The sequence below is a fragment of the Panulirus ornatus genome, chromosome 25 (assembly GCF_036320965.1).
Source record: "Panulirus ornatus isolate Po-2019 chromosome 25, ASM3632096v1, whole genome shotgun sequence".
NCBI lineage: Eukaryota > Metazoa > Arthropoda > Malacostraca > Decapoda > Palinuridae > Panulirus > Panulirus ornatus.
In genome coordinates, this window is record NC_092248.1 from 2,340,765 (window position 1) to 2,365,764 (window position 25,000).

Genomic DNA, 25,000 nt, shown 5'->3' on the forward strand with positions numbered 1-25,000 from the left:
TGGTTTGGGAATGTCTTGGGAGTAAAGTCAGGGGTTAGTGAGAGGAGAAGAGGAAGGGAAGGAGTAGCACTACTCCTGAAACAGGAGTTGTGGGAGTGTAAGAAAGAGTGTAAGAAAGTAAATTCTAGATTGATATCGGTAAAACTGAAAGTTGATGGAGAGAGATGGGTGATTATTGGTGCATATTCACCTGGGCATGAGAAGAAAGATCATGAGAGGCAAGTGTTTTGGGAGCAGCTGAATGAGTGTGTTAGTGGTTTTGATGCACAAGACCGGGTTATAGTTATGGGTGAATTGAATGCAAAGTTGAGTAATGTGGCAGTTGAGGGAATAATTGGTATACATGGGGTGTTTAGTGTTGTAAATGGAAAAGATGAAGAGCTTGTAGATTTATGTGCTGAAAAAGGACTGGTGATTGGGAATACCTGGTTTAAAAAGCGAGATATACATAAGTATACGTATGTAAGTAGGAGAGATGGCCAGAGAGCGTTATTGGATTACGTGTTAATTGATAGGCGCGCGAAAGAGAGACTTTTGGATGTTAATGTGCTGAGAGGTGCAACTGGAGGGATGTCTGATCATTATCTTGTGGAGGCGAAGATGAAAATTTGTAGGGGTTTTCAGAAAAGAAGAGACAATGTTGGGATGAAGAGAGTGGTGAGAGTAAGTGAGCTTGGGAAGGAGACTTGTTTGAAGAAGTACCAGGAGAGACTGAGTACAGAATGGAAAAAGGTGAGAACAAAGGACGTAAGGGGAGTAGGGGAGGAATTGGATGTATTTAGGGAAGCAGTGATGGCTTGCGCAAAAGATGCTTGTGGCATGAAAAGCGTGGGTGGTGGGTTGATTAGAAAGGGTAGTGAGTGGTGGGATGAAGAAGTAGGATTATTAGTGAAAGAGAAGAGAGAGGCATTTGGACGATTTTTGCAGGGAAAAATGCAAATGAGTGGGATATGTATAAAAGAAAGAGGCAGGAGGTCAAGAGAAAAAGAGGGCAAATGAGAGTTGGGGTGAGAGAGTATCATTAAATTTCAGGGAGAATAAAAAGATGTTCTGGAAGGTGGTAAATAAAGTGCGTAAGACAAGGAAGCAAATGGGAACTTCAGTGAAGGGCGCTAATGGGGAGTTGATAACAAATAGTGGTGATGTGAGAAGGAGATGGAGTGAGTATTTTGAAGGTTTAATGATAGAGTGGCAGATATAGGGTGTTTTGGTCGAGGTGGTGTGCAAACTGAGAGGGTTATGGAAAATGATTTGGTAAACCGAGAAGAGGTAATAAAAGCTTTGCGGAAGATGAAAGCAGGCAAGGCAGCAGGTTTGGATGGTATTGCAGTGGAAACTATTTAAAAAGGGGGTGACTGTATTGTTGACTGGTTGATAAGGTTATGTAATGTATGTATGACTCATGGTGAGGTGCCTGAGGATTGGCGGAATGCGTGCATAGTGCCATTGTACAAAGGCAAAGGGGATAAGAGTGAGTGCTCAAATTACAGAGGTATAAGTTTGTTGAGTATTCCTGGTAAATTATATGGGAGGGTATTGATTGAGAGGGTGAAGGCATGTACAGAGCATCAGATTGGGGAAGAGCAGTGTGGTTTCAGAAGTGGTAGAGGATGTGTGGATCAGGTGTTTGCTTTGAAGAATGTATGTGAAAAATGCTTAGAAAAGCAAATGGATTTGTATGTAGCATTTATGGATCTGGAGAAGGCATATGATAGAGCTGATAGAGATGCTCTGTGGAAGGTATTAAGTATGTGTGGTGTGGGAGGCAAGTTGTTATAAGCAGTGAAAAGTTTTTATCGAGGATGTAAGGCATGTGTACGTGTAGGAAGAGAGGAAAGTGATTGGTTCTCAGTAAATGTAGGTTTGCGGCAGGGGTGTGTGATGTCTCCATGGTTGTTTAATTTGTTTATGGATGGGGTTGTTAGGGAGGTGAATGCAAGAGTTTTGGAAAGAGGGGCAAGTATGCAGTCTGTTGTGGATGAGACAGCTTGGGAAGTAAGTCAGTTGTTGTTCGCTGATGATACAGCGCTGGTGGCTGATTCATGTGAGAAACTGCAGAAGCTGGTGACTGAGTTTGGTAAAGTGTGTGAAAGAAGAAAGTTAAGAGTAAATGTGAATAAGAGTAAGGCTATTAGGTACAGTAGGGTTGAGGGTCAGGTCAATTGGGAGGTAAGTTGGAATGGAGAAAAACTGGAGGAAGTAAAGTGTTTTAGATATCTGGGAGTGGATCTGGCAGCGGATGGAACCATGGAAGCGGAAGTGAATCATAGGGTGGGTGAGCCTTGAAGAATGTTTAGAAGTCGAGAACATTATCTCGGAAAGCAAAAATGGGTATGTTTGAAGGAATAGTGGTTCCAACAATGTTGTATGGTTGCGAAGTGTGGGCTATGGATAGCGTTGTGCGCAGGAGGGTGGATGTGCTGGAAATGAGATGTTTGAGGACAATATGTGGTGTGAGGTGGTTTGATCGAGTAAGTAATGTAAGGGTAAGAGAGATGTGTGGAAATAAAAAGAGTGTGGTTGAAAGAGCAGAAGAGGGTGTTTTGAAATGATTTGGTCACATGGAGAGAATGAATGAGGAAAGATTGCCCAAGAGGATATATGTGTCGGAGGTGGAGGGAACGAGGAGAAGTGGGAGACCAAATTGGAGGTGGAAAGATGGAGTGAAAAAGATTTTGAGTGATCGGGGCCTGAACATGCAGGAGGGTGAAAGGCGTGCAAGGAATAGAGTGAATTGGAACGATGTACTATACCGGGGTCGACGTGCTGTCACTGGATTGAACCAGGGCATGTGAAGCGTCTGGGGTAAACCATGGAAAGTTCTGTGGGGCCTGGATGTGGAAAGGGAGCTGTGGTTTCGGTGCATTGTTACATGACAGCTAGAGACTGAGTGTGAACGAATGGGGCCTTTGTTGTCTTTTCCTAGCGCTACCTCGCACACATGAGGGGGGAGGGGGTTATTATTCCATGTGTGGCGAGGTGGCGATGGGAATGAATAAAGGCAGACAGTATGAATTATGTACATGTGTATATATGTATATGTCTGTGTGCGTATATATATGTGTACATTGAGATGTATAGGTATGTATATTTGCGTGTGTGGACGTGTATGTATATACATGTGTATGGGCGTGGGTTGGGCCATTCCATCGTCTGTTTCCTTGCGCTACCTGGGTAACGCGGGAGACAGCGACAAAGCAAAATAGATAAATAAAAATAAATAGATAAATAAATATATTTTTTTTTTTTCATACGATTCGCCATTTCCCGCATTTGCGAGGTAGCGTTAAGAACAGAGGACTGGGCCTTAGAGGGAAAATCCTCACCTGGCCCCCTTCTCTGTTCCTTCTTTTGGAAAATTAAAAAAAAACGAGAGGGGAGGATTTCCAGCCACCCGCTCCCTCCCCTTTTAGTCGCCTTCTACGACACGCAGGGAATACGTGGGAAGTATTCTTTCTCCCCTATCCCCAGGGATAAAATAAATATTATATATATATATATATATATATATATATATATATATATATATATATATATATATCGTTAATGATATGACCTTGCTTAAGGCATTTATTTACCCGCTCCGTGTCACCCAGCATAAGAAAAAGGAGATAAATTGATTATAAAAAGTAGGATTAATCTCCAATATTCAAATTAAGTCTAGATAGATCGGTACATGGCTGTTTAACTCGCGATTCGTATCAGATCGAAGGGCGTGTCTCGCGGTATCGACTTCGTCAGGAGAATGGCGAGTTCTCCCCCTTCCCCTTTCCCATGGTCTGTGTCGAAGCTACAGGTCTGGTGTTGGGTAGGGGCGTCCCTCACCTGTGTCGTCGGAGCCGTTGACGGGCACGCCCGCCTCCAGGAGCAGCTGGACGTGTCTTGGATGCCCCTTCTTCACCGCCTCCAGCAGGCTGCTCACGCCCCCCGCCCACTCCCGACCGCCCATCACATCCCCGCCAGCAGCACCACCATCACCATCACCACCTTCCAGCCCACCGCCCGCGACCACAGCCACCGCCGCCACCTGCCGGGCCCTACCACAGCTGGCTCAAAGGCTCGAGGTAGGGTGCTCAGGCGAGGTTGGGGGGATGGACAGCTGGCTTGAGGTGTGGACAGGTGGTTTTCGGTGTGAGTAGGTGGTTCTAGAAGAGGATAGATGGCTCTAGGAGTATGCAGGTGGTTCTAGATGAGGCTAGATGGTTTTAGGCATAGGCAGGTGGTTCTAGGTGACCATAGATGGCTCTAAGGGAGGGCAGGTGGTCCTGGGCTGGGATAGACGGCTTCAGGGGAGGACAGGTGGCTCCATGTCCCTCCATCTGGCCTTCCAAGCTCCCAGTTCTTCCCTTCAAAGCAAAAAGAAAATATTGGATAAGATATTGTACACTGTTATACCAAGATAGAGACATGAGTCATGTCTTTGTACTTCATGAATATGGAGACATGAGTCATGTCTTTGTACTTCATGAATATGGAGACATGAGTCATGTCTTTGTACTTCATGAATATGGAGACATGAGTCATGTCTTTGTACTTCATGAATATGGAGACATGAGTCATGTCTTTGTACTTCATGAATATGGAGACATGAGTCATGTCTTTGTACTTTATGAATATGGAGACATGAGTCATGTCTTTGTACTTCATGAATATGGAGACATGAGTCATGTCTTTGTACTTTATGAATATGGAGACATGAGTCATGTCTTTGTACTTCATGAATATGGAGACATGAGTCATGTCTTTGTACTTCATGAATATGGAGACATGAGTCATGTCTTTGTACTTCATGAATATGGAGACATGAGTCATGTCTTTGTACTTCATGAATATGGAGACATGAGTCATGTCTTTGTAGTCTGTAAAGTAAGGAGACATGATTCCTAAATAAGGAGACATGATTCATGTCTTTTCACACTCTCATGAGACTTCAATCACAAATGCCTTTGAGATCCAGTCTTCTGTGTCAGAATTTATGGACGAAACAAAAGACTGACTTGTTTGGTTCCAGGGTCTATTATTATAATGGGGGGGGGGGGGAAGTTGCTAGTCACTAACTTCATACGCACTTGCGTATAGGTAGCCATCTACTTGATACGCACTTGCGTATAGGTAGCCATCTACTTAATACGCACATACGTATTGGTAGCCAGCTACTTAATACGTATACGTATTGGTAGCCAGTTACTTAATACGCACTTGCGTATAGGTAGCCATCTACTTAATACGCACATACGTATTGGTAGCCAGCTACTTAATACGCACATACGTATTGGTAACCATCATTTGATACGCACTCACGTACTGGTAGCCATCATTTAGTACGCACTCACGTATGGCTGGTCTTAAACTTCATACGCATTCACATACGGGTAGCCATAAACTTCAAATGCTTAGACGTACGGCTGGTCACGAACTTCATACGCACTCGCGTATAGCGAGCCACGAACTTCATACGCATTCGCGTATAGCCACACGCTAGCCAAATCCTTCACTACCATACGTTTACCATCTACCTCCAGTATGAAACCACAGTAACCAGTGGTCATATAGTTAACTGTCGTGATGGGTAGTTAACGGCCCGACATACATACATACTTGACGTACGAATAGCCACGAATGTCACACTAACGTGCTCCAGGATCGTACCGTCGTGCTCAAGGATCGTACCGTCGTGCTCAAGGGTCGTACCGTCGTGCTCAAGGGTCATACCGTCGTGCTCAAGGATCGTACCGTCGAGCTTAAGGATCGTACCGTCGTGCTCAAGGATCGTACCGTCGTGCTCAAGGGTCGTACGGTCGTGCTCAAGGATCGTACCGTCGTGCTCAAGGGTCATACCGTCGTGCTCAAGGGTCGTACCGTCGTGCTCAAGGATCGTACCGTCGAGCTTAAGGGTCGTACCGTCGTGCTCAAGTGTCGAACCGTCGTGCTCATCCTACCGTCGTGCTCAAGGATCGTACCGTCGTGCTCAAGGGTCGTACCGTCGTGCTCAAGGGTCGTACGGTCGTGCTCAAGGATCGTACCGTCGTGCTCAAGGGTCGTACCGTCGTGCTCAAGGATCGTACCGTCTTGCTCAAGAATCGTACCGTCGTGCTCAAGGGTCGTACCGTCGTGCTCAAGGGTCGTACCGTCGTGCTCAAGGATCGTACCGTCGTGCTCAAGGATCGTACCGTCGTGCTCAAGGATCCTACCGTCGTGCTCAAGGATCGTACCGTCGTGCTCAAGGATCGTACCGTCGTGCTCAAGGGTCGTACCGTCGTGCTCAAGGATCGTACCGTCGTGCTCAAGGGTCGTACCGTCGTGCTCAAGGATCGTACCGTCGTGCTCAAGGGTCGTACCGTCGTGCTCAAGGGTCGTACCGTCGTGCTCAAGGGTCGTACCGTCGTGCTCAAGGATCGTACCGTCGTGCTCAAGGATCCTACCGTCGTGCTCAAGGATCGTACCGTCGTGCTCAAGGATCGTACCGTCGTGCTCAAGGGTCGTACCGTCGAGCTTAAGGGGTCAAGACCCCCCCCCCCCCCCGTATGTGTGTGTGTGTGTGTGTGTGTGTAAAACTGGGGTGTTACCGGACTCCTCTGGCTTGTGGTTACGTCGCGAGGGATATGCCACCTTCAAGCGAGGCTGTGTCATCGCCTGTTGACGATAGGGATGTACATTTCTCGTCGGGGCGCTTGCCATTCCAAAGGCGTCCATCCTTACCCTGCTACTGGAGGTAGCGCAGCCCTCTAAGCTGCGCGAGCGCCCTCAGTGAAAGGGGTCCCAGAGGTTATTTAACAATATAACATTTATATATATAGTACCCAACCCTGGCCAGTAGTTTAAGCTGATTGGATGAGGATATTCGTTATATATATATATATATATATATATATATATATATATATATATATATATATATATATATATATATATGGAGTGAAAAAGATTTTGTGTGATCGGGGCCTGAACATGCAGGAGGGTGAAAGGAGGGCAAGGAATAGAGTGAATTGGAGCGATGTGGTATACCGGGGTTGACGTGCTGTCAGTGGATTGAATCAAGGCATGTGAAGCGTCTGGGGTAAACCATGGAAAGCTGTGTAGGTATGTATATTTGCGTGTGTGGACGTATGTATATACATGTGTATGGGGGGGTTGGGCCATTTCTTTCGTCTGTTTCCTTGCGCTACCTCGCAAACGCGGGAGACAGCGACAAAGTATAATAAATAAAATATATATATATATATATATATATATATATATATATATATATATATATTGGAAAGGATCACAATTTTGCGCGTGATCAAGATATTCCTATGAGTCCACGGGGAAAATGAAACACGATAACATATATGTGATTATTACACGAAAGTGCACTTGGGAACTTATCGTGTTTCATTTTCCCCGTGGACTCATAGGAATATATATATATGTGTGTGTGTGTGTGTGTGTGTGTGTGTGTGTGTATGTGTGTGTGTATATTTTTCCGCTGATTGGATGAAGGTCGTGCGTTGGCGCACTAGTCGTAACACCACCTGTTACCGAACGGAGTGAGTCACACCGGTTTGTTACGTCATGACGAGAGCTGTGTTACCCTAGACAACAAGGGGATCAAGAGGCGTGTAAGCCCGGAAGAGGACACGACTTAATCCTGTTTACGAAACCTTTACGTCAGGTTAGGGTCGGCGAGGCACCACAGTAGACACGGGGTGACGTAACACCTCCGTTCGTTGTATCTGGTCACGTGATGTTTCTCGTGTACATGGACATTATACCTTAACCTCAGGATGGCCTAACCTATACCTGAAACTGAACCTCGAATGTTTCTGTAAAAGAAATATTGTTGACTTGAGGTCTCATTATCATGCCTTAGTAATGATCATTACGGCAATTATAGTCAGCATTAAGAGTGGGGGGGGAGTGTTGATCCACCGTACACAGAGGTTGTGGTTGTTGATCCACATCGTCCACAGAGGTTGTGGTAGACGTGGTAACAGTGCTGTGGTAACGGGAAGGGGTTGGCACCCCTGGCCTTGCCTGGCGTGGGGGTTAAAGCGGGATTAAGAGAAGGCAATATGACAACACAACACAACATTATCCTGGACGAACATTTACCCCAGAATTCTGCACTAGACACACGTCTGGTCTGATTACATGTCTAGAATTCTGTCTTAGTCGGAGGTTGTGATAGCTGCATGTGTGTGTGTGTGTGTGTGTGTGTGTGTGTGTGTGTTGTGTTACTTATGTATCATTACTTATTTCTACATACAGGAGGGTTGGTTTTGGCATACGGGTCACCAGTTACAAACCTTCTCTGCTTTCTGTTAGAATAGCCCATGTATCAAATGCGATTACACCAATCGCTTCCCTCTTGCCACCCTTGTCTGTTTCTATACCCTGGGAGATGAATGTGGGAGGAGTGATATAGATTGTCATGTACTTGAAAGGTTAGAGGACAGTTAGAGAACATGGTCACAAAATATAGATTCATAAGAACGTTTAAAGATGCCCTCGTCTGGTGGATCTCTCATTATCCTTAAGGCAAGACTCAACACTTGCCAAGCTAATGTTCTTGGTTTATTTTCATTTTACGGTTCCTCTTTATATCACTTATTTGTTAATCTGTTTATTGATTTGCTTGTAGTAAGTGTGACATATAAATGTGGTATTCGAGGCGCCTCCCACAAGCTAAAGCTTTGTTCCTTGTGGCCATCAGAATGCCTTTATGACCCGATCTGTTCCCACCAATTCGCCTTTTCCACCCAGTACATATGTTTGGGTCTGAAGCCTCTTTCCAAATTCTCTGACCACCGCACCTTTTTATTCAAGGCTTCTTTGCAACATGTGTCCCTCTTTATTACTCTCTTCCTCCACTGGCAGTGTCAGGGAAGGTATTCAAATGTAGTATGATATCTCCCGTTCAGTCTTTGACGTACAGCGTTTATATATATACAGTAGTGGTCCCAACACGGGACCTTGAGGAACTGTTTTTCGTAAGCCGAAGAGAACCATCTTCAGTTCTATACTTTCTTTGAGTTCACTTCCAGTCCGTGGAAGCAGTCTCTCTGACACCAGCCAAGAGATCCACCTTCCCTTAAAGTCTTCTGTGAGGGGTATTACCAGAGGCATTCTTGCGCTGGAAGAACACACAATCCATCCTTTCCTTCTCTCCTTGACACCTCGTTGTTTACAGAGGTCTGAGAGACTCTTGCCGTAAACCCACGATGTCTTTGGGATACTTCCTTCCACTCGCGAAGTCCTTTGACTGTATCCGAGCTGACCTTTCACGTCTTATTAGCATTAGCAGTCTTAGTACGCGTCCTTCATTCGATAGGACACTGCTATATATCCTTCTTCGAAGGAGACCATGCCCAGCGTACATGATGGCCGGTCAATGTAAGGTCGCTGTTAGGTCATGAGCCTTGTGCATATCCATTTAGGTCATGAGCCTTGTGCATATCCATTTCGGTCATGAGCCTTGTGCATATCCATTTCGGTCATGAGCCTTGTGCATATCCATTTGGGTCATGAGCCTTGTGCATATCCATTTAGGTCATGAGCCTTGTGCATATCCATTTAGCATGGCAGGTGCACAGATAATCTTCAAGTTCTCCCATGTATATTTTTTTTCTCTCTCTCCTCGTATCTCTGTGTCTGTTCGTCTGTTGAATATTGCTTGACTAATGGCCATCAGTATTTTACTCCTAATGTTTTTAACCCATGGTTAATATTGTTAATGGTCAGTAGTGTGAGTGTAGTGCACGCTGTTAATGACAGTGTTCTGTGCGGACGATAGATAGTTACGATCGCCTTCACGTGACAGACAGTGTCCACGATAGATGGTTACGATCACTTAACATGACAGTGTCCACGATAGATGGTTACGATCACCTTCACGTGACAGTGTCCACGATAGATGGTTACGATCACCTTCACGTGACAGACAGTGTCCACGATAGATGGTTACGATCACCTTCACGTGACAGGCAGTGTCCACGATAGATAGTTACGATCGCCTTCACGTGACAGACAGTGTCCACGATAGATGGTTACGATCACCTTCACGTGACAGACTGTGTCCACGATAGATAGTTACGATCGCCTTCACGTGACAGACAAGTGTCCACGATAGATGGTTACGATCACCTTCACGTGACAGACTGTGTCCACGATAGATGTTTACGATCACCTTCACGTGGCAGTGTCCACGATAGATGGGTACGATCAACTCCCCTCTGATCAATATTCGTTAATCAGCACCTCCCATCTGTGCTCCGGATCAGTCCCCATGATTAATGACCTGATTAATGACCACATCAGAGTATAAAATTAATCATGAAGATAACTTTATCGTCACCTGACTTTAAAACTATATAGATAGGAAAAGAAAGTGTTTTGATCTGAAACTTCTGAGTCGATAGAACTGAAATAGTCTCACTTCTATATATCTATTACAGCCATTTTGATCGATTTACATACTACAGATCATAATTACTTAAGAGGAGTGAAAGTCACTTGATGACACAGTTCAGAAATGACCCATGAGTCCACTTTCGCCTGGGGTGTGGAGGCCAGGAGGCATCACAAGCCAGCGCTTGGTGTGGAGGCCAGGAGGCATCACAACCCAGCGCCTGGGTGTGGAGGCCAGGAGGCATCACAAGCCAGCGTCTGGGTGTGGAGGCCAGGGAGGCATCACAAGTCAGCGCCTGGTGTGGAGGCCAGGGAGGCATCACAAGCCAGCGTCTGGGTGTGGAGGCCAGGAGGCATCACAAGCCAGTGCCTGGGTGTGGAGGCCAGGAGGCATCACAAGCCAGCGTCTGGTGTGGAGGCCAGGAGGCATCACAAGCCAGCGCCTGGTGTGGAGGCCAGGGAGGCATCACAAGCCAGCGCCTGGTGTGGAGGCCAGGAGGCATCACAAGCCAGCGTCTGGTGTGGAGGCCAGGAGGCATCACAAGCCGCGTCTGGGTGTGGAGGCCAGGAGGCATCACAAGCCAGCGTCTGGTGTGGAGGCCAGGAGGCATCACAAGCCAGCGCCTGGTGTGGAGGCCAGGGAGGCATCACAAGCCAGCGCCTGGTGTGGAGGCCAGGAGGCATCACAAGCCAGCGTCTGGGTGTGGAGGCCAGGAGGCATCACAAGCCAGCGCTTGGTGTGGAGGCCAGGAGGCATCACAAGCCAGCGTCTGGGTGTGGAGGCCAGGAGGCATCACAAGCCAGCGCTTGGTGTGGAGGCCAGGAGGCATCACAAGTCAGCGTCTGGTGTGGAGGCCAGGGAGGCATCACAAGCCAGCGCCTGGTGTGGAGGCCAGGAGGCATCACAAGCCAGCGCCTGGGTGTGGAGGCCAGGAGGCATCACAAGCCAGCGCTTGGTGTGGAGGCCAGGAGGCATCACAAGCCAGCGCCTGGGTGTGGAGGCCAGGAGGCATCACAAGCCAGCGTCTGGTGTGGAGGCCAGGAGGCATCACAAGCCAGCGCCTGGTGTGGAGGCCAGGAGGCATCACAAGCCAGCGCCTGGTGTGGAGGCCAGGAGGCATCACAAGCCAGCGCTTGGTGTGGAGGCCAGGAGGCATCACAAGCCAGCGTCTGGGTGTGGAGGCCAGGGAGGCATCACAAGCCAGCGTCTGGTGTGGAGGCCAGGAGGCATCACAAGCCACCGTCTGTTGTGGAGGCCAGGAGGCATCACAAGCCAGCGTCTGTTTCCAAGAGCGAACACGTCACTCAGTCATGACCCGATCATTGCTGAGTCCAGTTACAGTCGACCATCACTACAACCCTCCATCCCTCCCTCCTGGCAGGTTATGTGTGAGTGAGCTTCTCGTTGGCCAGGTGTCAACATAGAGAGAGGTCTGGGAGGCGGTGAAGAAGAAGAAGGAGGAGGGAGGGAAATTTGGGACTGAGGGGGAAACCAGGTAGTCGTACGTCATTTGTTTATGGCTGTTGGCATTACAATGACAAAGAACAGCATTTGATTCAGTTCTCTCCCGTGCTGATACAACGCGTGGTTGATACGGAGAGAGAGAGAGAGAGAGAGAGAGAGAGAGAGAGAGAGAGAGAGAGAGAGAGAGAGAGAGAGTATTAGAAATTTCATAAAAACAAGGACAGAGAATCATGTATATGTGTGTGTCTGTGTCTGTGTGCGTGTGTGTGTCTGTGTGTTGTGCTGTGTGTGTGTGTGTGTGTGTGTGTGTGTGTGTGTGTGTTGCTCTGTAATATCAAACGTGACCTTTCTTGACCTGTGTCAAGGGGGGTTGTTGACCCTCATTTGTAACCTTCAAGAAGACAGAAGACCAGTACATGTACATATTACGCTGGAGTTCTGGTAAATTCATTACAGGTGGACAGTATTATTACATATATATATATTTTTTAGCGAGGATGTGACAAATATATTCCTCTCTCTCTCTCTCTCTCTCTCTCTCTCTCTCTCTCTCTCTCTCTCTCTCTCTCTCTCTCTCTCTCTTGATTCTGGTGAAGGTCAGGCCTGGACTGGTGGTGGTATTCTAAATATCAGGTTAGTGTGGGGGAAGGTGGGGTGCTGTACACTGCAGTGTTGGAGATGATGGAGGAGATAAGTCTCGAGGGTGGAGAGAGAGAGACAGGAACGAAGATGGGGAGATAAGATTGTGGTGGAGGAAGAGGACGAGGAGGAGGAAGACAAAAATGTTCTTATGTCGGTCCCTGATAGATTACGATCTGCCAGCGTAGGTACAGGTTGTTGTGTGTGTGTGTGTGTGTGTGTGTGTGTGTGTGTGTGTGTGTGTTTGTGTATGTGTGTGTGTATGTGTGTGTGTGTGTGTTTGTGTCTTTTCGTGTAAGTGGACAGAATACAATCTCTTTAATACAATGTTTGTTAAAGACCAGTGCATGTTTAACATTCTGTAGCTTCCTGCTTGTTTATTTTCAATCTTTCCCTCCATACGTTTTGCTTCATCAGATAGAGTGTAATGTTCTATATTCATTTCCATTTTGTACTTTGAAATGCATGAGACGTTTTGAGCACACGAACACTGCCCGTCTTTTGTCAACATTATCATAAATGATACAACATAGTATAAAGAACAAAAGAGGAACGAATCGCACCTTGAGGAGTTACAGATGGGAGCGATGACATAGATCATTTGTGTTGATCGGGGGACCGTGTTCCTTCGGAGGTCGGTAGGGATCAAACTTGGACGGTGAACGGTTGGGGGCGTTTGCCTTGAGATAGAGAGTTGGGTCATCTGGGGTGAGGTGGAGAACAAGTGTAGAGTTCTTGCTTATCCTGTACTATGATAATCCATGAAGGGATTGTCCTCTCGTACGTGCATAGCTTCCGTTCTCTGTAATCTTGTAGGGTCGAGGCAACGTTTTAGTCTCATCGTGTTCAGTAAGTTCTGATAACGTGATGTATTTGAGTTTGGTGGGTCTTAGGCTTATGAGGGCCTTATTGTTGTCAAAATATCTTTTCGAAATTTATTTAGAGAGATTACTGCCTTCTCTCTGGGCGTGTAGCGAAGGTTGTTTTTTCAATTAGACGAATGTATATACATATATATCCTCTCTTAGGCTGTCTATTCTCTAAGCTGTGGCTCAAGCACACTTGCTCTGAGGCCATTGTCGCAAGGGATCCGGTATGAAGGCCTTGAAAAACAAAAATATATGTTCTTTCAACTTGCATTCACCTCGTATTTGCACCCGAAATTCCTCTTTTTTTTCATTGATTTACTCTGAGATGAAGCATCTGTTATGCAGAGAGAGTCGCCAGCCACTCCTCATCTTCCAATATGTCTTTCTGGTATTTCATTTGTTTGTCTCCAACGTAGCTTCGTATCAGGCCAGTCATTCTCATAATCATAGATGAATGATCCTCCCCCCTCCTTTCTCTATCACCAGCGGCGTCCCTTGGGTCTGTCCTGTCTCCTACACTCTTTCTTGTTCATTTCAGCGACTTCCCTTTCTCCAGCAGATGACCAGAGCCATGCGTTGATAGCTCAACATTACATTCATCCACTCTTTTTAAATCCACCCCAACTTCAGTCGTTCGAGCAGCGTCTCATCTCATGGACAGTATTTTCCAATGGGGCGAACGCGATAGAATCAAGTTTAAACCTCCTATTTGACCCATATCTCCCATTCTGAAACTCCTCAAAGCATTTCCAACTCCTCTTCTAGCGCTATGATTCCACCACTCGTCATAGATAGATATAAGGCGTGACACTGTAGCATCTAATCCCACTTGGGAACCCCTCATTAAAACAAAGAGCTACATAAGTACCTCAGAGAAACAGTGAGTCGTGTCTCGATAGGGTTGGATCTCAAACCCTGTAACAGATAGAGGCTTCGATTATACAAAGGACAGACTTGGATTGTCCTCCTGTTGAGTACGGCTCTCACCATGTATAGACGTTCCAACTCTTTATACTGACTTGAAGAAACAGGAGTCCAAAGCAGTGCCACTGGACGTCTCCCAAACCTAACCGAAGAACTTGACCCACCTCCCTTGCAGCGTCAATGCTCGTCCTTTTCATTTCCTTCTCTCTTGATTTTACCACCGTTTCTGCTCCTGAGGATTGGTTTCGTTGTCTGCCTCGTGCCATTAGCCACTCAAGTATATATATATATATATATATATATATATATATATATATATATATATATATATATATATATATATATATATATATATATAGTGTAAATTTGAAGTATTTTCAGACTGGCTAATTCCCACTCGTCTATCTCCTTAGATAACGAACCATTTTACTTGGTTTGTATGAACACTATACTCGCGAAAGAAATAAACCTCTCTCTCTCTCTCTCTCTCTCTCTCTCTCTCTCTCTCTCTCTCTCTCTCTCTCTCTCTCTCTCTCTCTCTCTCTCCCATGCTGGAGAGACGCTGCTGGCCTAGCTTATGTCAAATCCAGTGTCGTCATGTCAACAGTAATTAAGACATGAGTTTTCCTCAAATCATTCAAATTTTTTTCCTTTTTCTTCTTTTTTTGTTTTTTCTTTCGTCTTCCTCCTCCTATTACGCGTTGCTAGACGCGTAATATATATATATATATATATATATATATATATATATATATATATATATATATATATATATATATATATATATGCGACGCATTCACGGGTTACGACCGGGGTCGGTCGAGCGTATGGGTTCGAATCCCGGTGTGCGACAGTTCGTCCACAGTCAACCCAGCTGTTCATCCAAACCCAAGGTGGTTTGGTCGATAAAATGGATACCTGGCATAGGCTAGGATATATATATATATATATATATATATATATATATATATATATATATATATATATATATATATATATATATATATTAGGGCCTCAGTCGCCTTACGCCTCCCTACGCCAACCAAATTACCTACGGGCGGACAGAGAGACTCACTAAAGAGGCCATTATTTCAATAATTAACCGTAATCGTAATTAAGAGAGCGTGTTAAAGTTGATTACACAGGAGTGTTTATCCCCGACACCTGGTGGCAATGACGTCACTTGGGCGGCCATCTTGCTCACGTCTGATCCCCACGATTATCAGGACGGTCCTAGGATGTTTACCTTCATGGCCGCCCTGTATATCCTCATCGAATGAATACGCATTCCCCTTGTGATATAGATGGTGATATAGACTATACAGTTACTGCTATATAGCTGATTGTATAGACTGATGTTGAATGATAGCTAAGGAAATTGTGTTATGATGGTCCTGAATACCGTAGTGGAGGGGACCCGCCCTGTAACCTGATTGGTCGAAAAGGATAAACAGTGTGTTGTTAGCCAGACCACAAACCACGTCCGAGTTATCAGTTATATTTATGGATCGTTAGCCTTAACTAACCACGTTTCTTTATTCTTCCACAAGTGTTTACTCTTATAATGTAACATAGCCTTAGATAACTTTCACTTATAAACTAACAAAGACGAACACAACATCTCCGAGCTTGGTTGGGTCCACACACGCAAATATACATACCTACACAGCTTTCCATGGTTTACCCTAGATGCTTCACATGCCCTGATTCAATCCACTGACAGCACGTCGACCCCGGTATACCACATCGCTCCAATTCACTCTATTCCTTGCCCTCCTTTCACCCTCCTGCATGTTCAGGCCCCGATCACACAAAATCTTCTTCACTCCATCTTTCCACCTCCAATTTGGTCTCCCTCTTCTCCTCGTTCCCTCCACCTCCGACACATATATCCTCTTGGTCAATCTTTCCTCACTCATTCTCTCCATGTGCCCAAACCATTTCAAAACACCCTCTTCTGCTCTCTCTCAACCACGCTCTTTTTATTTCCACACATCTCTCTTACCCTTACGTTACTTACTCGATCAAACCACCTCACACCACACATTGTCCTCAAACATCTCATTTCCAGCACATCCATCCTCCTGCGCACAACTCTATCCATAGCCCACGCCTCGCAACCATACAACATTGTTAGAACCGCTATTCCTTCAAACATACCCATTTTTGCTTTCCGAGATAATGTTCTCGACTTCCACACATTCTTCAAGGCTCCCAGAAGGCTCCCAGATATATATATATATATATATATATATATATATATATATATATATATATATATATATATATATATATATATATGGGCGCTAATCACTTGATGTGATGTTGTACCATACGCGTTTAATGAGCGTATCGTCCTTCGCCTCGGATTGGCTTGTTTTGTGTCCTAAGGCCAGGGGAATGTGAGTGGACACCTGTCATGTGATTTGACTATGTGTGTGAGTAAATGAGAAGGTAAAACGAGCAGCGAAACCCGACTCAGAAAAAAAAGATGATTATAAGTCTGGAAATAACACAGAATTAAAGGGACTTTTTTTTTTTTTCCCAAAAGAAGGTACAGAGAAGAGGGCCAGGTGAGGATATTCCCTCAAAGACCCAGTCCTCTGTTCTTAACGCTACCTCGCTATCGCGGGAAATGGCGAATAGTATGAAAGAAAAGAAAAAAAAAGATGTGTGTGTGTGTGTGTGTGTGTGTGTGTGGTTCAGGAGGCGATGTTATATAGGCGTAAGAACCAGACTATGAGCCCCCGTGGTACTGGAATGGTTAGCGTTCCTGACCGTGACGCATTCACGGGTTACGCCCAGGGTCGAGGGTCTGGGTTCGAATCCTCGTGTGCGGCAGTCGGTCCACAGTCATCCCAACTGTTCATCCACACCTATTTCGGGAGGGGGATGTTATTCCATGTGTGGCGAGGTGGCGATGGGAATAAATAAAGGCAGAAAGTGTGAATTGTGTGCATGGGTATATATGTATGTGTCTGTGTGTGTATATATATGTGTACATTGTGATGTATAGGTATGTATATTTGCGTGTGTGGACGTGTATGTATATACATGTGTATGGGGGTGGGTTGGGCCATTTCTTTCGTCTGTTTCCTTGCGCTACCTCGCAGACGTGAGAGACGGCGACAAAGCAAAATGAATAAATAAATAAATATATATATATATATATATATATATATATATATATATATATATATATATATATATATATATATATATATATATTTTCATGAATAAAGTGCGTAGGAACGCGCACCTTCATAGAACATACAAACCTCCAACAGCCAGGATCGAACCCGGGACCCCTGTGCAAGAGGCGGGAAAGCTACCGCTAAGCTATGGGCCTGGCTAACAGGAAATAACTATTCGAATACTATATTCAGTTAGCTTCGGTAAAATGCCATCTGCTGGCTATGTGCGCCTGTTGGGAAATGACCGGTGTAGACCCCGCTGCTCACCAATGTAAGACGAAAGATATTCGAGTACATAGTATTCGAATAGTTATTTCCTATTAGCCAGGCCCATAGTCTAGCGGTAGCATTCCCGCCTGTGGCCCAGGAGGAGGAGGAGGAGGAGGTGTTATAACGGTCCATCCTCGTGTTGTTGGACACCATGAAGGAAGTACGGGAAGCAGCGGGATCCAGCCAGGCAGGCGTGTGACGTGGGTCCACGACGTAGTACTGCTGGTGTGGATCCCACACGCACCACGCTGACGGGAGCGGTACCAGAAGTGATATAGATTTCCGTGATCTATGTCTCGCGTGTCCTGGAATGTCCCCAGTTGATGTGCGGTCCCGGCCAGCCGTGGGACATGGTCCTGGGAAGTACTGTCCTCTCCGCCAGTCTGGCTAAGGATTGGACTGCCCTTAGCCCCATCACCTAGCCTTTATCCCTCGTAGGTAGCTGTAACCCTTAGTAGTGGACCTTAGCTTGAGGCCTTTTAGCTTTACGCCTAGCCCTTAACCCCTAGCATAAAGCTGTATGTCCTAGCACCTAGACCTTAGCTGTAGGCCTTAGCCCTAGCACTTAGTCCCGAGCACTAGCACCTTACCCTGAGCACAGCAGGTCCCTGGCCTTAGCCTTGGTCATGGCAGGCCCCTAGCCTTGATCCCTGGTCATATTTGGCCCTTGGCCCTAAACTCCGGTCATGAGAGGCCTTTAGCCCCTAGCCCTTGTTCTGGGAGGCCCCTAGCCCTGGGCCCTGGTCGTGGCAAGCCCCTAGCCTTAGGCCTTGGTCGTGGCAAGCCCCTAGCCTTAGGCCCTGGTCGTGGCAAGCCCTCAGCCCTAGGCCCTAGTCGTGGCAAGCCCTAAGTTCTAGGCCCTAGTCATGGCAAGCCCCTAGCCCCTAGCCCTTGTCCTGGGAAGGTCCCTAGCCCTAGGCCTGGTCGTGGCAAGCCCCTAGCCCTAGGCCCTGGTCGTGGCAAGCCCCTAGCCTTAGGCCTTGGTCGTGGCAAGCCCCTAGCCTTAGGCCTTGGTCGTGGCAAGCCCCTAGCCTTAGGCCTTGGTCGTGGCAAGCCCCTAGCCTTAGGCCTTGGTCGTGGCAAGCCCCTAGCCTTAGGCCTTGGTCGTGGCAAGCCCCTAGCCTTAGGCCTTGGTCGTGGCAAGCCCCTAGCCTTAGGCCTTGGTCGTGGCAAGCCCCTAGCCTTAGGCCTTGGTCGTGGCAAGCCCCTAGCCTTAGGCCTTGGTCGTGGCAAGCCCCTAGCCTTAGGCCTTGGTCGTGGCAAGCCCCTAGCCTTAGGCCTTGGTCGTGGCAAGCCCCTAGCCTTAGGCCTTGGTCGTGGCAAGCCCCTAGCCTTAGGCCTTGGTCGTGGCAAGCCCCTAGCCTTAGGCCTTGGTCGTGGCAAGCCCCTAGCCTTAGGCCTTGGTCGTGGCAAGCCCCTAGCCTTAGGCCTTGGTCGTGGCAAGCCCCTAGCCTTAGGCCTTGGTCGTGGCAAGCCCCTAGCCTTAGGCCTTGGTCGTGGCAAGCCCCTAGCCTTAGGCCTTGGTCGTGGCAAGCCCCTAGCCTTAGGCCTTGGTCGTGGCAAGCCCCTAGCCTTAGGCCTTGGTCGTGGCAAGCCCCTAGCCTTAGGCCTTGGTCGTGGCAAGCCCCTAGCCTTAGGCCTTGGTCGTGGCAAGCCCCTAGCCTTAGGCCTTGGTCGTGGCAAGCCCCTAGCCTTAGGCCTTGGTCGTGGCAAGCCCCTAGCCTTAGGCCTTGGTCGTGGCAAGCCCCTAGCCTTAGGCCTTGGTCGTGGCAAGCCCCTAGCCTTAGGCCTTGGTCGTGGCAAGCCCCTAGCCTTAGGCCTTGGTCGTGGCAAGCCCCTAGCCTTAGGCCTTGGTCGTGGCAAGCCCCTAGCCTTAGGCCTTGGTCGTGGCAAGCCCCTAGCCTTAGGCCTTGGTCGTGGCAAGCCCCTAGCCTTAGGCCTTGGTCGTGGCAAGCCCCTAGCCTTAGGCCTTGGTCGTGGCAAGCCCCTAGCCTTAGGCCTTGGTCGTGGCAAGCCCCTAGCCTTAGGCCTTGGTCGTGGCAAGCCCCTAGCCTTAGGCCTTGGTCGTGGCAAGCCCCTAGCCTTAGGCCTTGGTCGTGGCAAGCCCCTAGCCTTAGGCCTTGGTCGTGGCAAGCCCCTAGCCTTAGGCCTTGGTCGTGGCAAGCCCCTAGCCTTAGGCCTTGGTCGTGGCAAGCCCCTAGCCTTAGGCCTTGGTCGTGGCAAGCCCCTAGCCTTAGGCCTTGGTCGTGGCAAGCCCCTAGCCTTAGGCCTTGGTCGTGGCAAGCCCCTAGCCTTAGGCCTTGGTCGTGGCAAGCCCCTAGCCTTAGGCCTTGGTCGTGGCAAGCCCCTAGCCTTAGGCCTTGGTCGTGGCAAGCCCCTAGCCTTAGGCCTTGGTCGTGGCAAGCCCCTAGCCTTAGGCCTTGGTCGTGGCAAGCCCCTAGCCTTAGGCCTTGGTCGTGGCAAGCCCCTAGCCTTAGGCCTTGGTCGTGGCAAGCCCCTAGCCTTAGGCCTTGGTCGTGGCAAGCCCCTAGCCTTAGGCCTTGGTCGTGGCAAGCCCCTAGCCTTAGGCCTTGGTCGTGGCAAGCCCCTAGCCTTAGGCCTTGGTCGTGGCAAGCCCCTAGCCTTAGGCCTTGGTCGTGGCAAGCCCCTAGCCTTAGGCCTTGGTCGTGGCAAGCCCCTAGCCTTAGGCCTTGGTCGTGGCAAGCCCCTAGCCTTAGGCCTTGGTCGTGGCAAGCCCCTAGCCTTAGGCCTTGGTCGTGGCAAGCCCCTAGCCTTAGGCCTTGGTCGTGGCAAGCCCCTAGCCTTAGGCCTTGGTCGTGGCAAGCCCCTAGCCTTAGGCCTTGGTCGTGGCAAGCCCCTAGCCTTAGGCCTTGGTCGTGGCAAGCCCCTAGCCTTAGGCCTTGGTCGTGGCAAGCCCCTAGCCTTAGGCCTTGGTCGTGGCAAGCCCCTAGCCTTAGGCCTTGGTCGTGGCAAGCCCCTAGCCTTAGGCCTTGGTCGTGGCAAGCCCCTAGCCTTAGGCCTTGGTCGTGGCAAGCCCCTAGCCTTAGGCCTTGGTCGTGGCAAGCCCCTAGCCTTAGGCCTTGGTCGTGGCAAGCCCCTAGCCTTAGGCCTTGGTCGTGGCAAGCCCCTAGCCTTAGGCCTTGGTCGTGGCAAGCCCCTAGCCTTAGGCCTTGGTCGTGGCAAGCCCCTAGCCTTAGGCCTTGGTCGTGGCAAGCCCCTAGCCTTAGGCCTTGGTCGTGGCAAGCCCCTAGCCTTAGGCCTTGGTCGTGGCAAGCCCCTAGCCTTAGGCCTTGGTCGTGGCAAGCCCCTAGCCTTAGGCCTTGGTCGTGGCAAGCCCCTAGCCTTAGGCCTTGGTCGTGGCAAGCCCCTAGCCTTAGGCCTTGGTCGTGGCAAGCCCCTAGCCTTAGGCCTTGGTCGTGGCAAGCCCCTAGCCTTAGGCCTTGGTCGTGGCAAGCCCCTAGCCTTAGGCCTTGGTCGTGGCAAGCCCCTAGCCTTAGGCCTTGGTCGTGGCAAGCCCCTAGCCTTAGGCCTTGGTCGTGGCAAGCCCCTAGCCTTAGGCCTTGGTCGTGGCAAGCCCCTAGCCTTAGGCCTTGGTCGTGGCAAGCCCCTAGCCTTAGGCCTTGGTCGTGGCAAGCCCCTAGCCTTAGGCCTTGGTCGTGGCAAGCCCCTAGCCTTAGGCCTTGGTCGTGGCAAGCCCCTAGCCTTAGGCCTTGGTCGTGGCAAGCCCCTAGCCTTAGGCCTTGGTCGTGGCAAGCCCCTAGCCTTAGGCCTTGGTCGTGGCAAGCCCCTAGCCTTAGGCCTTGGTCGTGGCAAGCCCCTAGCCTTAGGCCTTGGTCGTGGCAAGCCCCTAGCCTTAGGCCTTGGTCGTGGCAAGCCCCTAGCCTTAGGCCTTGGTCGTGGCAAGCCCCTAGCCTTAGGCCTTGGTCGTGGCAAGCCCCTAGCCTTAGGCCTTGGTCGTGGCAAGCCCCTAGCCTTAGGCCTTGGTCGTGGCAAGCCCCTAGCCTTAGGCCTTGGTCGTGGCAAGAGACATAGCAGGAGATTGTAGCTGGAGACCATAGCTAGAGACCATCTGGAGATCGTAGCTGGAGACCATAGCTAGAGACCATAGCTGGAGATCATAGCTGGCGACCATATTTAGATACCACTGCTAGAGACCATATCTAGATACCACTGCTAGAGACCATAGCTGGAGGAGTTGATGATGATGGTTTCCCCCAGCTTAGCCAGTCTCCAGTGACACCGAAAAAAGCTTGACGGAGTGACCAAGCCTTCCTGGCGTGCATGACTGAGGTATTGCGGTGGGGGTTGATGGGGTGAGGGTTGATGGGTGGGGGTTGATGGGGGGGGGTTGATGGGGGGGGGTTGATGGGGTGGGGGTTGATGGGGTAGGGGTTGATGGGTGGGGGTTGATGGGGTGGGGGTTGATGGGTGGGGGTTGATGGGGTGGGGGTTGATGGGGTAGGGGTTGATGGGGTGGGGGTTGATGGGGTGGGGGTTGATGGGTGGGGGTTGATGGGGTGGGGGTTGATGGGGTAGGGGTTGATGGGGTAGGGGTTGATGGGGTGGGGGTTGATGGGGTGGGGGTTGATGGGGTGAGGGTTGATGGGTGGGGGTTGATGGGGTGGGGGTTGATGGGTGGGGGTTGATGGGGTGGGGGTTGATGGGGTAGGGGTTGATGGGTGGGGGTTGATGGGGTGGGGGTTGATGGGGTGGGGGTTGATGGGGTAGGGGTTGATGGGGTGGGGGTTGATGGGTGGGGGTTGATGGGGTAGGGGTTGATGGGGTGGGGGTTGATGGGGTGGGGGTTGATGGGTGGGGGTTGATGGGTGGGGGTTGATGGGGTAGGGGTTGATGGGGTGGGGGTTGATGGGGTAGGGGTTGATGGGGTGGGGGTTGATGGGGTGGGGGTTGATGGGTGGGGGTTGATGGGGTGGGGGTTGATGGGTGGGGGTTGATGGATGGGGGTTGATGGGGTAGGGGTTGATGGGGTGAGGGTTGATGGGGTGGGGGTTGATGGGGTGGGGGTTGATGGGGTGAGGGGTGATGGGGTGGGGGTTGATGGGATGGGGGTTGATGGGGTGGGGGTTGATGGGGTGAGGGTTGATGGGGTGAGGGTTGATGGGGTGAGGGTTGATGGGGTGGGGGTTGATGGGGTGGGGGTTGATGGGGTGAGGGTTGATGGGTGGGGGTTGATGGGGTAGGGGTTGATGGGTGGGGGTTGATGGGGTGGGGGTTGATGGGGTGAGGGTTGATGGGGTGGGGGTTGATGGGGTGGGGGTTGATGGGTGGGGGTTGATGGGGTGAGGGTTGATGGGGTGGGGGTTGATGGGGTGAGGGTTGATGGGGTAGGGGTTGATGGGATGGGGGTTGATGGGGTGGGGGTTGATGGGGTGAGGGTTGATGGGGTGGGGGTTGATGGGATGGGGGTTGATGGGGTGGGGGTTGATGGGGTGAGGGTTGATGGGGTGAGGGTTGATGGGGTGGGGGTTGATGGGTGGGGGTTGATGGGTGGGGGTTGATGGGATGGGGGTTGATGGGTGGGGGTTGATGGGGTGGGGTTGATGGGTGGGGGTTGATGGGGTGGGGGTTGATGGGGTGGGGGTTGATGGGTGGGGGTTGATGGGGTGGGGTTGATGGGTGGGGGTTGATGGGGTAGGGGTTGATGGGTGGGGTTGATGGGGTAGGGGTTGATGGGTGGGGGTTGATGGGTGGGGGTTGATGGGGTGGGGTTGATGGGGTAGGGGTTGATGGGGTGGGGGTTGATGGGGTAGGGGTTGATGGGGTGGGGGTTGATGGGTGGGGGTTGATGGGGTGGGGTTGATGGGTGGGGGTTGATGGGGTGGGGGTTGATGGGGTGGGGGTTGATGGGGTAGGGGTTGATGGATGGGGGTTGATGGGGTAGGGGTTGATGGGGTGGGGGTTGATGGGGTGAGGGTTGATGGGGTGGGGTTGATGGGTGGGGGTTGATGGGGTGGGGGTTGATGGGGTGAGGGTTGATGGGGTGAGGATTGATGGGATGGGGATTGATGGGATGGGGGTTGATGGGATGAGGGTTGATGGGGTAGGGGTTGATGGGGTGAGGGTTGATGGGGTGGGGGTGATGGGGTGAGGGTTGATGGGGTGGGGGTTGATGGGGTAGGGGTTGATGGGTGAGGGTTGATGGGTGGGGGTTGATGGGGTGGGGGTTGATGAGGTAGGGGTTGATGGGGTAGGGGTTGATGGGGTGAGGGTTGATGGGGTGGGGGTTGATGGGTGGGGGTTGATGGGTGAGGGTTGATGGGATGGGGGTTGATGGGGTGGGGGTTGATGGGTGAGGGTTGATGGGTGGGGGTTGATGGGGTGGGATTGATGGGGTGAGGGTTGATGGGATGGGGGTTGATGGGATGGGGATTGATGGGTGGGGGTTGATGGGGTGAGGGTTGATGGGGTGGGGTTGATGGGTTGAGGGTTGATGGGGTGAGGGTTGATGGGGTGTTGGGGTGAGGGAGGGATGGGTTACTGAGGCTACCAAAGCTGGTACCCACCCGGGTGTGTCAGACCTGTGGCTGCCAACCCCTCCAACCTCCACCATGACCTGTGGCTGCCAACCCCTCCAACCTCCACCATGACCTGTGGCTGCCAACCCCTCCAACCCCCACCATGACCTGTGGCTGCCAACCCCTCCAACCCCCACCATAACCTGTGGCTGCCAACCCCTCCAACCCCCACCATGACCTGTGGCTACCAACCCCTCCAACCTCCACCATGACCTGTGGCTACCAACCCCTCCAACCCCCACCATGACCTGTGGCTGCCAACCCCTCCAACCCCCACCATGACCTGTGGCTGCCAACCCCTCCAACCTCCACCATGACCTGTGGCTGCCAACCCCTCCAACCTCCACCATGACCTGTGGCTGCCAACCCCTCCAACCCCCACCATGACCTGTGGCTACCAACCCCTCCAACCCCCACCATGACCTGTGGCTACCAACCCCTCCAACCCCCACCATGACCTGTGGCTGCCAACCCCTCCAACCCCCACCATGACCTGTGGCTACCAACCCCTCCAACCTCCACCATGACCTGTGGCTACCAACCCCTCCAACCCCCACCATGACCTGTGGCTGCCAACCCCTCCAACCCCCACCATGACCTGTGGCTGCCAACCCCTCCAACCTCCACCATGACCTGTGGCTGCCAACCCCTCCAACCCCCACCATGACCTGTGGCTACCAACCCCTCCAACCTCCACCATGACCTGTGGCTGCC

General features: G+C 50.3%; 1 protein-coding gene across 1 annotated transcript in view; it reads right to left on the reverse strand.

Moving 5' to 3' along the window:
* Nucleotides 1-25,000, reverse strand: part of LOC139757163 (uncharacterized) — a 138,843-nt gene that overhangs the window by 105,066 nt on the left and 8,777 nt on the right. The window contains exon 2 of the mRNA XM_071677280.1: nucleotides 3,826-4,346. Within this exon, the coding sequence (XP_071533381.1) occupies nucleotides 3,826-3,949 (124 nt within the window). The 5' untranslated portion in view covers nucleotides 3,950-4,346. The remainder of the gene's footprint in view (nucleotides 1-3,825; nucleotides 4,347-25,000) is intronic.